Here is a 13,642-nt window from a genome sequence, read left to right as displayed (position 1 = left end):
CAGCACTTACTTCTTTTATTCGTTAAAAATGGTAAATAGTGGAAATAATAACGTACTAAAGTAACAAATAAATAATTAAGAAAGTCAATAAAGAATAGTTGATTTAATCAGAAATAAAAGCTTTGAAATAAAATACTAGCGAAAAAAGTCGAGAGAAATAACATTTTGCAAAGTTATTTAACTTTTATCTCAAGTACTTATTCGGATATCTTTAATACGACGAGAGATAATTATGCGTTTTATTTCTGGTGTATTATTCCGTGTATTTACTACTCTCAGTCCGATAGATATTGTAGCGTCTTAAAGGGCATTTTAAAACATTTTCAATAGACAGAACGCTAATCGAAAATTCGATGATATTTCCAACAAATTACGAATTACGAACAAGATTCGATAGCCTCGCATTGTGACAATATCTTTCCTCTCGGAATAAAACAACTTCATTAAATCGAATTATGTTTAAATCGTACTGCATTACTATTCCCAGTATTGCGAGCATATGCAATATGTAATGTATGTTATAGTTTATTAACGTTATTTGCATGTTACGATACGACACTGTTTTCAGACGCAATGAATCACAATGCAATTAATTACCTTGGCCTTGTGACGCTCACACGAGAAAGAAAAAAACGTAAGCATGAAAGAAACAGCGTCGCGTCACTATCTTTTGTTTTCTTAGTCAATGTACCGTTGATGAGGCCTGTTTTTGTGGCAAAGACAGGCTGTTGGCTCTATTCCAACGACTGAGAGATAAATCGAGTTGTCGTGATTTAACGCGGTTACCGAAAACACTTTCGAATTTCTCTTCGTTAATTATTCCGGATTTGGGTACGAATTGTACGGCGTATGCGAGAGATGTCTCCTTTCGTTGAACACGCGACAGAATCAAGAGGAGAGGGGCGGCTCTGCAAATTATGGATGTTAAAAAAATCGAACTTGTTCTCGATTTCACGCTAAATATTTATTGGCGAATTTCTTTTAAACGGTCATCTTTTAAAATTACGAAACGAAGTTTGTACATGTCGACCGACCAACTTTTAATATTTTCCAATATTTACTGACGCTGCATTACAACCTCGATGCCTATGATGCAATTAAGCTGACACGATGCCACTATCTTGCCCGTTATCTTACAATGTTATCTTATAATTTCGATGTTGACCAAGTATTTTCCTTCGCATCTTTCTCGATTTTTCTTTTTCCCTTTTCGCCAACGATTCGAACAAATCTTTGTGTCATCGTTTCGAACAGTGTCGATCCTGAGATTGTCGATGAAACATCGATTGATCATCCAGGGGAAGGAAAAGCAGAAGGGAACACAGAGAAGCATTCAATTTTTGTATATTCGCGAAATCGATAAATTTCGCCGGAGAAGAATTTCAAAGTCAAAAATTAAGCAAAGCGTTAATCGGTGTTTAGTTTATTCGTGGCAGAAGGAAAGATAATGCCAGTAAGACGAGTATTCCGACAGCGGATAAAGCAAAGGTCGCCGATAAAATTGCTGTCTTTGCTTTCGAATGTCGATTCGATATCGGCGAATATTAACGTTAATAAATAATAACGAATAATATTCTATTTATCTTGAACGTGGTCGGCTAGCGAATATATATATATATTTATATATATATATATATACACACGGAACGTTCGAATTCGATAAAACGCGAATCCGATGTTAATGAAGACATTTCGATTGCACCATTTAGGGTTCAGCGAGCGCAATCGCCGTGAAATGTGAAATTTGTGGCAACGAGTCGCAGTACGATCGGAATATAAATGTTCATGTAACTAATTTACTTGGTATGCACAGCTTCTATCAGAATTAACAACTACTGCTCGTTGTTCGTTTTGCAATTAGAAGATAATGTCACGGCAACGGATATTTACAATCAATGAAAGAAGGTCGGGGGAATTCGGGATTAACTACTGATAGAGAGGTTTGTGAAATGCTCATTCGCGTTGAGAAATCAGAATTTCCTGAATGCACTTGGAAAGTTTCTGTCATTTTTATAACGAAATAAGCGAAATGAATATTTTTAATCGATTACATTAATGATTATCTTATTTGACCTTAATTGATTTATTTTTGGAGGTAGAACTATAAATCGTAGCAATATACTTGTTCTTCGTTTTGATCTTTATCTTCATATTTATGAATATCTTTTGATATTCGAAACGATGTTTTCGGTTGCGTTTTTATCGTTTTATAATATGATGTAATGAATTTTATACATGGCGTATACGCGTTAAGAAAAGTAATTCACCTGATTCGAGTATTTTACGTGTTCGAACTTAGACTAGAACTTAGTATAAAATTCTTACTTTAATCTCTGCCTTTATATAGTATACCCATTTTTGATAACGATGGTACAGATCGATCAAACGAACTGTCGATCATATCAGATTCGTGCATTTGTCACACGGAATTAACAAATTTAAATTTCGCTAGAATAATTCCTGTTTCATTACTCATAGGTATTTATCTATATTAGACTATATCGCTAATTATTTATTCGTAAGTTCTTAATAAAAAATTTGAAAATTAATTCTTACTGCATACGATCAAAGCTTTCTACGAAAAATTTATAAAGAAAATTTATAAAACAATATGTATAATGTCGCGAAGAAACTGATCGTGTCTTTGTTAATAACGAGACTATATCGATACAAAAGATTTCACGTATCTGCTAATAATTTGTTAAATGGATTCAAAAAAAGAATACTGTAACCCTATTTGAAATTATATCATAGTCTTCGATTAGTGGGATGGAATGATAAACAGGAAAGGAGCAAGATATTTGGAAATATGTAAGTATGCGAGTGCAACGGACGAGGAAGCATCGAGGCGTTGAAAGAACGGTGAAAATAAAGAAAAAGCGGTGCATCTTCGACCGTTTAATGGCAATCGGACGTTGTACTCTAACTCGGTTACATCGACGTACACGACATTCGAAACGCCTCTTGCAAAAGTCGATTATTTAAAGAATTTCTCTAAGAAACTCTAAATAAGAGTCTCGACTCCTTTGATGACCATAGGTTTTCTTTTTTCTGAAAGACGCGACGTTACATAACAAGTTCTAATCATCGTAATATTTTCAATCTTTATTATCCTCACTGACTATACGCAATTGATGTGATGTTAAAACATATAAAAAAAAAAAAAGAAAGGAAAAGAAATGTGTGCATTAAAACCATGCCCTCGACTGCAACCGCGAAAATCCATTTAATAATTGATTGAAATATAAATAAAGTACATACATATAAAATACAGAATTCTTACGATATAACAAAGGAAGAGTACCAAAGAGAAATATTTTAACGACTGTCCTACTTTTTTTTTCTAACGTATAGAATGTGTCCAACGTGAAACACAAGCTGTCGTTACAATGGAAACTAGAAAATAAGTTATTACGCTTCGAGTGGCATTTTAAAATACGAAATTTGAATATCTCTACGGGCATTATCTTTATCAACAGATTACGTTTACCGTGGATTACCGCTCAGGTAAAACAGAATTACGCGATAGTCTCGAAGTTAATCACGTGTAATTGATTTGCCGCAGAGATGTCTTATTTTCTTTTATCGATAACTGCGATTCTGTCCTTCTGTTTTCCTTTTTATCTTTTTTTATTACTATGTACAATCCTTTTAAACGAACTCGCGTACGAATTGATAAAACTACTTACGTATACGGTTGCTCCTCGCCACGCATTTCGCATATGACGTTTGTCAGGGCCATTATGTAATTCTTGGCCAACGTAAGCGTCTCTATTTTGCTGAGTTTCCTTTCCATTTTTACGTGTGGTATCACCTCGCGTAGTTGCTGAAAATGATAACATTATTCCCGATAAAGTCGACACTTCAATTACAATTGAAGTTGTGTATGCTAGAGAAGTCGTATTTATATCGCAGAGAAGATTCCAGAAAAGATTAATAAAATAAAGACACGAGTGAGAATTTATCCATTTAGAAACCATTTAAACATAGAAAATTTCCTTGAAATTTGTCATTCTTACAGGGTGTTAATAAGTAAATGACATTTGATAAGCTGTGATTTTAGACGATGAAGTAAGTTCACGCACAAAAATGTCGCTTCAAAGCTATTTTTCGTATTACCATTCGATTTTACGTTTGAAGTATACTACTAAATAGTTATCACGCAGGTTAATGAATCAGCTAACGAACTTTTTTCTCTATCTCACTCACACTCTATGTTTTTCACTCTGAGGAAGTAAATGATAATTGGATTCCAACTGTCATCAAAGCGAGAAACGCGAAGTGCGAGTGGAATAGAGAGAAAGGTTCGTTAGCCGATTCCTTCCTTAGTTATCAGTATATTTCTAGCTCTAAAACTAAATTCTTTATAATTTGAAACGATACATTTTGTACGCGAACTTTTTTCATTCGTTCAATATTCTTGATATCTACAATCGTATTATAAATATTCAAAATGTTCTCAACACCCTGTACATGTCTGCAAGTTTCTATGTCTTACGATATCCATATCTCGTTGTCTGTCTATTTCTCCTCGACCTCTTTGCGGAAAGATGACTTTTGCATAAGGCGATGCAACGAGCTACCATATGAAGTTTACAACTGTGGATTCCCTTATTTCACACCCCACCGCGCGTCTCCGCCCTTAAATAACATCTCAAGTACTACACGAATCGCCCACGCTCACGGCAGATCCGGCACTGACTGGCAACATCTCCTAGATATTACGCTTCTATTATTCCGTTGAACGGAGTATTGTGCGGAGCATGGAAGAAAAAGCCTTTGGGGATATGAAATAATAAGATCGTATTGGAACGAGGTATTCGAAAGGATAAAGTTACCGCGTTCAATACGTGGTTTGAAAAATGAAATTTCCTATCGACTTAGGTAACTGTGCTTTATTATATTGGAAATAGAAGTTGGAGATTTTGTAGTTTGATAATATCACGAATTGACGTGTAATTTTTTTCAAGATAAAAAGATACGAATTCGAAGATTGAATTGAATTTGAGTACTTTTCAATATATATAGCGTCTCATTGTTGTGAACGTATTATAACGTGTTGTAATATATCATGAATATAACAATTCGTTAGAATCGACACAAAAAGTATATATATAATAAAATAAATATATATATGTATATAATATGTATATAAATACATCGTTTTCATGATAATCAACGATTACGCTATAATTGTAAAAGATTTTGATAACGAGTATTCAAATATATAATATCTTTGTGAGTTAGTTAAATTTTCAGATTTTCAGATTTCCTACGATTAAATTTCAAACGAGTAAATTTAACCTGGACGTTTATTGTTTTTTTTTTTTTAGGACGATTGAAGTGTGTCGTGAAAAGCTGCTCACGAATCTCTAGCTATTTTGTAACGCGTGGAAAATTACCTCGAAAGCGTCATTTAGGGAATGCATTCTCATTCTTTCTCTCTCGTTGCTCTCGAGCCTCCTCAGGTTCCTTTCCCGCGCAGAAATTCCACTTTTTCGTCTTCTCGTCGTCGGTGGTCCTCCGCGATTTCTTCTTTTCGCTTGTTTCGGGCTCCTCTCGCTGCCACTACTGTCACTCTCCTCACCCACCTTTTTAATCGTTCCGAAAAGACTCATTAACTTATGTTCGCTCCTTCCACTATTCTAATTACTTGGCTAATTATTTCGTCCCTAAATTAGCAGGGAACAATTCTTCCGGATTGACTATGAGTATTCCAACGACGAAAGCAAACTTACGAAGGGTTTATGGAATTTACATGTACGACCGATCGATGGAAGAAGATATTAGAGAAAAATGAATTTTATTTGGAATATTCCTCTGAAGTGACCTCTGTTTACTTTTAATAAGAAACGCTGATTACAATGCTGATTAATGAAACTGCGTTCTCCATTTTTTTTTTCCAAGACGTATCAGAGGCGAAACTTCTCGCATTGATCCTCGCATTTCATCGATATATTTTCATTATGTACGGTATAATCACGGAATTATATAACGAGTCGTATTCTAATATCCTCTGGAAATTCAAGTTACTCGTAATGTAACAGATAAGATTAAGATTGCTCTGATATCTATAATATAATTTTATTTGCTGCTACACTTACACGTATATTCTCTGTACAAACTACGATGATACGTAATTAGATTCTCGCTTGGAGTCCTTTTTTCGAAAAAGGCAATCGATAGATACATTTACTGGTAATATTTCTCGCGAGTATAGCGATCCACGTATCGTTACAATATTTCATTTACAAGTTAATTGTCTTATCGTTATTTATAAAGAATAAGTACACGAGTACTTATTTCCGTATATCAGTTACGTTAATTGAATTGGAACTACAACAAACGTTATCTCTAATCAATCAAAGGAAGATAACACAAAGTTGCTGCACCTGTACGGCTCTTCTTGGAAACAAAATTATTGTGAAATTGTAGAAACTCTGTTGAACGTACCGAATCTTAATCGATGATAATGAGAAATATTTGCAATTTTAGATTTCATTTGAATATATATTATTCTAAATATATCCACCTTGCTATCTCTGTATATGTTGCATGTTTCTACAAGAACTAAAATAACCTGTTCAGAGCGTTTACAAAGCTCGGTATGTGATAACTTTATCTTTGTATTTTCTTTCACGCGTAACTCTCACATGTATGCAGTGATCATAGTTTAACTGCATAATATACGCATGTATTATTTTAACCGTACAGACATATTAATAATTGACAATTTATCTTAGTATATTATTCATCTTATCCTATTACCGTCGACGAAAAGTCTGTTCATTTTTATAAATGATTTTCCATATAATAAGGGAGGTGAAGTTCTTGAATTTGTAATTAATCTGGAATCTCAAGGACTCGATACTTACTTGATAAACTTTATCGATCAATACTGTAACTACAGTGAGATAAGTCAATCCGTATAAATTATTAAATTTCATATTATAATAAATCATACCAAGAAAATATGATGTACACCATGTGAGAATTTTTATTCGTTATGTTTTCTTCATAGAATTTTATCGTGTCCTTATGTTTACTCTTGCACAGTACCTTAGACAAATCTTAAAAATATTGGAAAACGCGATTTATGCCGATGTTTTTAATCATCAATGTACACATATAATTTGTTGTCTACATTCATACAACTTTTTCACGTGTTCTCGCATTTTTACTCCTGCACAGTGCTATAAGAAGTGCCCAAGCGCAAGGAAACGAGTAACACAGGCTATTTTAGTTTGAGTAGAATTTAATTTATCCGGCCTCGAAGTGCCTCCGCTAGCACGTCCGACTTAATTACACCGAAAATAGAAGAAAAGTCCTTACCTCCGCGCCAACGACATGGTGGCGACTTCGTTTTCCGGTAAGCGAATCGACGGAAGCGTCGTCTAGGTCGATATACATCTCCTGATCGCAGTCTTGATCGCTACCCGATAACCTCTCCAGGCTTCGCATTATCCTGAGGAAAGTTACGCTTTGGACCCCCTGCAATCGTACACGGATCCAACATTAGTCTCCGTTTAACGTTTCAAAATATTTAAATACCGCTAATTTCATCATTGATATTCACCGATTCATCGTCACTAGTGTTTCAAACGTCTGGTTCTCCGGTTGTGTTCCGTTAGTATTCGTAGAAAGTATCGCGAAAGTAATTGATAATTTTGTCGTGCAATCATGTTGCTAATTGCTGTGTCTAAGTAAGTCGTCAGTTGTTAGTCATTAAGAAATTCGTTCGACTACATTGGATTTCAGGTGAATCAATTCATCTTCTTGACTTATAGCAGGTCATTGTCTTTTTTCTATGTAATCGTATAAGCGGTTTAACAGAGCAATAAATGATCTTCTCGTGTATGTTGCTGTATAATGGCTAAGCGTTTGAGTAAGTCGACTGTTGTTAGTCATTAATCCTATGGTGCACACGTGGACAAAAATCATATCAGTGCACACGTAGACAACAATCACATCAGTGCACACGCGAGGAAAAATCACATCAGTGCACCGTCGGACCTGTCAACAGGTTTATTACCCCTACCTCTTTAGCTTAGGTATTATTCTATCAGTTTTCATGTGGAAAATAATCGTAAAGATTCAAGGGTATATATATATTTATTTTATTAATATCAACAGTCCAAAATATCTTGGAAAAAGGATTTAGTTAAAGAAATGTATACTTTATAACGTGACATATAGCATAGGCGGCCTCTTAACCTCAAAGTGTGTTCTATAAGGTTAAGAAATATTCGTTGGACTACATCGGATTTCAGAAGAATCGATTCGTCAGATAGCAGCAGATAGAACCTTTTTCTATACAGTGTGCCACGAAAATATTTGGATATTTGTATAAAATATTTTGAAATTTCATTAGCGTTATAATAAGACATAATTATCACGGTTTATTTGATAACATTTGAAACTTTGAAGATGTACAGGAATTCAAATTGTAATTTCTACTTTTAATAATGTATATTAGGTCTTTTGTATTTTGGTTTATTTAGGTTTGCAGTAAGCAATTTGTAACTTTTATACACATTTTCAGATTGGTGTCAAATTTTACCAATCTACGTACATACGTAGTCACCATAGAGTGTTTCGTTACGGTGCTAATAAAATTTCAGACAGTTTCATATAACACGTGTAATAGTAACATTCTTAAAAAATTTTCGTCGATAAGTGTTCAAATATTTTCGTAAACCATCGTAAGTAGTTTAACAGTTCGACGCGTAACCGTGTTAACTCGATATCAATTATGAACTGGGTGAAGCTAACTGTGAATTCCTGCAAGTTACGAGAAGACAAACGTACGCAATAAGAATTTCGATAATTCGTTGTTGCAATAGCCGCCGATCCCTAGTGTCAACTAGAGGTAAGTACAGTAAACATGCAACGATACTGCGCGCATATTAACAGTTTCTAAAGAGAAATTCTAATTTCGGTATCAAGTATTCGTGGAATTCCAAGCATATCGAAATTCTAAACTATCTGTCTATTTTTTTGAACGATCGAAAACGCATGGAAAACTCTATAGAAAGATTTGAAAGGTCTACAATGTTAAACTTTTAGAAGGAAATCAATGGGGAAGTACAAATGTAAACAGTGGAAGATTGCCATAGCAAACAGGATAAACAAACTGGGGGATCTCCCGATAATTTGAACGGATGTATGTATAAACATTTCAGGACAATCAAGAACCACTCGCACGAGAGACGTGCACGCAAACCGAGAGATAATCGAACTGGGATATCCCGTTTTCCCTGACTCTGCTTGATTCAATGCCAAGAATTCTTCGCACACAATGACGTCGTTCGCTGTGCTCTACGATCTGCGATTAAGTAATTGTGTGTATCAACGCGACGACCCGGCGCGACGTATGGACAGTTATAGGTCGAGGAATTATCGACAAAAGAAAATAATGTAATCACGATTTCTGACATTTTTTAATTATTGTTCTCGATATTCATAATGCTGTTTGATTTTTCATTTTTCTCTATTTTTCCTGTGTGCTTGAATCGGGAAAGATGGTTTCCAAATGGCATTTTTATTATTATTAATACAATATATATATACATGTACGTATTTCGGTAGATTGTTATTATCGGGTCGATATTATTTAATTAATACGTCATATTTAATTACCCTATGATAAGAACGATCGACAAATTAAATTTAAAATTTATTGATATCACTATGTTTAATTCTAGTATTTAGTAGATATATATATATTACAAGAATTTACTAAAAATATCGTGCATTGGTATAAATGCATATTGTATATTGTACGGCATACATACGAACGATTATTTTATTGAGCACAAACAACGAGTTTACAAAATCCAAAAGAAAAATATACGTATAAACTGAAATAACGTTGTATAATTATTATCAAAACACGGTCGTAATTAAAATTCCTAGTGTATATATGTATAGAATTGAAGAAATAGACAAGTTCTAGCGTTTGTTAAGTTCGAGTATTACTTTGAAGAGAAAAAACAGCGAAGAAAATATGGAGAGAAAGCCTGTTGCGACTGATGCTTTCTTCTGGATTGGTCAGTTCGATTTTCTCGTTGGGGAAACTGACTCGTAATAATTCTGCGTTTTTATACTCTTCGCTGAATATTCCCAACTACGTATCTAACACTGAACAGAGTTAACGTTAACGGAGTTTTAACATTTCAGACGATAATTTTTAAACGTTTTACATAGGATAAACGGAGTTAATAAATAATTACGGCAGTAAGTTACGAAATAATATATTGGCGAAATTTATGACTGTCGATGTTGTTACGTTAGCGAGTTACTTACGATCATGTGAAAATAATTATACATTCAACATTATAATCTGTTATCGTAATTGTTTCTAATGTACTGGCTCGTGCAGCGTTCCATACTGGTACGGTGCAATAAAAATTTGCAGAAGGCACTTATTATTTCCATAGAATCTAGTGTAGAAGCATAATTGCACAGGCTACGTACATATTGACACAGAGAACGTGGATTCCAGCTAGTCAGGAAGTGGAATATTGCGAATCCTTTTTTCTCAGCGAAATATTCTTGCTCGAGAAAGGTTAACCGTGTGAAAGATGGAAAGGAAAAGAGCTGTCATTCAGAAAGAAAATTACCTTGTGGCTGGTTGAAATTTTATTTAGAAAGGATTTCGTCGTTCCATTTCTTGAAAAATCCCATGAAAATCTCAATTTTACAATTTTCTTTATAAAGGTATGACAATTTCGTGATATCCTAGAGTTTTATTTTTTAGAAATTCAAACATTCTCTCTCACGAACGATATCGTAAGTTTGCTCAGATGGTTTAAAAACACCACCCATTAGAGGGAAAACCATTTCTTAACTTAGATTAACGCGAATTAATCTATACAAGATTAATGACTCAGTAATAAACCAAAGTAAATTATTTACTATTTCGTAAATCAGTCTCGAATCCTCTTTTTTTTTTTCTATACACACATATCACTCGATTATCCCGTACAAGATAATTTCACAATACTGTCAAGATCACACATAATAGAAAACTACAACACCAAATAAAAGTCTAACACGATGTCATCATCTCCCATCGAAATGTCTGGAAGCGATTTCCGAATGAGCATGCAAGATTCCTCGTTTAAAAACACGTTTGCAGAGAGCCACCGAGCACCGAGTATCATTACACGCGAAAAAGGCAATTAAACTCTGCGAGTCTTACACGCTTTATCGAGTGTCACAATAAGATCTTCAGCGTGCACTTCAACTGAGACATCAACTTGACTCGATGGCTCGATTCGCGAGATGCCTTCGAGCATTCTTCGATATTAATCTTCGTCGAATCTATTGGTAATACATCCTTCTGTTCGTCGAACACCATCGGCGTTGGATGAATTGCGGCTCGGTCGAATCGAAAGAAAGAGAGAAAGAAATTCCCCTGCGATATTCCCATTGACATTATAAACGTCATTTCTTTACGGCCAAAGAAAATGATTACTCTTCTCTCGTCCTCGTTACTTTTTATCTTCTCTTCGCTTTTTTCTTACCCTCTGTTTTTTTTTCTTTTCTTTTTTGCGCCGTCATCGACCTCAGACCGCAGCGGTTCTGTCGACGACATTCACAGAAGCATTCTTGCTCACGGCCGAGTACATGCTCGAAGCTCGCGTATAATGGCACCCAATGCGAATACATTCTGCGACTTCATTAATGACGGGGACACGGTGTATCACGTGGGACCATTACACCGAACACACACGACTCTGTTGTGTGAACGTTACGTTACCGGAGTTATCTAAGTCGCGCCGCGTGTCAAGTCCTTCGGAGTTGGACGTGTGTCTATTCATTAGCGATATAATGCACCGGATCACATTATTATCTGCACACCAGGAATCATTTGTATATATATTATTGGCTAAACATGTCGGGTTATTTATCCGTGTTGCATATGTAGCCGGAATATTGGCGAAACAAGTCGGGAAAAAGAAACTGGCTGGTTTGCTCGAAAATTCAGCAAACTCGTGGGACTTGAACCACTTTTTGCGATGTTTCGTATGCCGGCAATATAATACGGCCGTGTAGCGTTTTAAAAACACGTAAAATTAATGGCACATGATGGAATATCAGCTAGGTGGTATATATATATATATATAGAAGTTTTTCGTGGAACATTACTTGCGTGTAGGTGAGTGTTTACTAATAGGCTAGATGTGTGTATATTTATGAAAAATGTTTATACGCAAAGATGTGCAGGTTTTATACGCACAAATGTTATAAAACATCCGAAGTCAGATCTATTAAATATCATTATGAATAGGTAAGTTTACAATTTTCTGTAATTAATCATAAGTTGACTAAGACTGTCAGAATCCTCGATGATAATGTTTCGCATGCTTCGTTGGGTATTCCTAGAAAGTAAATTGCTGATGTTTACGCAAATTCGTATTTCTATGGACACGATTATAAAAGTGGAACGTAAACAGACGTATTAAATATTATTATGAATACCTGTTTATATTTCATTTTTATAGTTGTGTTCGTGGAAAAATTGTCACGAATGATTCTGCAAGTCCTTAGTCAACTTTACGATTAATTACAGGAAATGTTATCTTTAACTTGATTGTCGATAACTTTTAAATGCGATTTGTAAATTTCGTACGAGCAAACTCTCAAAGTATGTATATCATATCAGTGTGATATTCTTTTAATTTCTTAACTTAGAAAGGCGAGTGAACTCGTTCAGATTACCATAATCTTGGTGTAATAATTTTTTAGCCATTTATTCGCTTATTTACCGTTTGATGCAGTGTGCCGTTCCCGATAAAAATAAATTGTATCCTTCCCGCATCTCCACGAAATAAAATCGACGAAGGTAACTTTGTCTTTATTAATTTTGAATTCCATCGTTACGACTAAGTTACGAGCTAGTTAAGAACGAAATTTCTTTCGCGTAGTATAGTATTTACTTAAGTCTCGTTACTTCGAATCTCTTCGAGGAACGTACTTGTCCGTACAGCGATGCCTCGTTTCGACAAATTGCAGACATTACGATATCATATCCGCGTAGAAACGTAAAATTTCAATGTGAGATTAGCAATGATTTCGAGAGTATCGTTCCTACCTCACTTCCTGGGAGTGGAAATTCTCGACATCACATGCCTTTGTTTTTCTTTGTTTTTTGAGACTTTTAAATCCAGTTTGTAAATATTATTCTGCTTGTGTACGATTGAATCGTATATGACTACATCTAAATATCTATAAGTAATTAAGAACAACAGGTGCCTTAGCAGGTATTAGGTTGTCCGAAAAGTTTCTTTCGTTTCATAAGGTGATGGTAGATGAACAACAATTTCTGTTTTATATTATTTTATTGAATTAAGTATGATCCATTTCGTTCTATTTCTATTATTATATTCGTGCATAATTCGATGAACTAATATAAAAGAAAAAACATTGTGCGTTTATTATTTCCTTATAAAACGAAAGAAACATTTCGGACAACCTAATACTTAAGCTATCAAGTGACAAACTAGTTTTATAACGTTTATCAATTACAAACGCCAGTTTTATTATTTCATATTGTCGTTCGAAAGTGCAAATTTAATCCGCTTCTAATATCCTGTTCTATGCAGCTACGATGATTACAAAGAATAATATTCATTGC

General features: G+C 34.7%; 1 protein-coding gene across 6 annotated transcripts in view; it reads right to left on the bottom strand.

Moving 5' to 3' along the window:
• Positions 1-13,642, bottom strand: part of LOC122569141 (class A basic helix-loop-helix protein 15-like) — a 257,562-nt gene that overhangs the window by 7,149 nt on the left and 236,771 nt on the right. For 5 of the 6 annotated variants that reach the window (XM_043729712.1, XM_043729711.1, XM_043729710.1 and 2 more), the window contains 3 exons: positions 7,333-7,491; positions 5,403-5,591; positions 3,690-3,826 (listed from right to left, as the gene is read on the bottom strand). In XM_043729712.1, the coding sequence (XP_043585647.1) occupies positions 3,690-3,826; positions 5,403-5,591; positions 7,333-7,461 (455 nt within the window). In that variant the 5' untranslated portion in view covers positions 7,462-7,491. Of the gene's footprint in view, positions 1-3,689; positions 3,827-5,402; positions 5,592-7,332; positions 7,492-7,576; positions 7,721-13,642 lie in introns of those variants that run through there. The other variant, XM_043729713.1, reaches the window with a different exon arrangement.

The sequence above is a fragment of the Bombus pyrosoma genome, linkage group LG7 (assembly GCF_014825855.1).
Source record: "Bombus pyrosoma isolate SC7728 linkage group LG7, ASM1482585v1, whole genome shotgun sequence".
Lineage (NCBI taxonomy): Eukaryota > Metazoa > Arthropoda > Insecta > Hymenoptera > Apidae > Bombus > Bombus pyrosoma.
The sequence above is the reverse complement of the archived record's forward strand: the minus strand, read 5'-3'. Positions and strand labels throughout refer to the sequence as shown.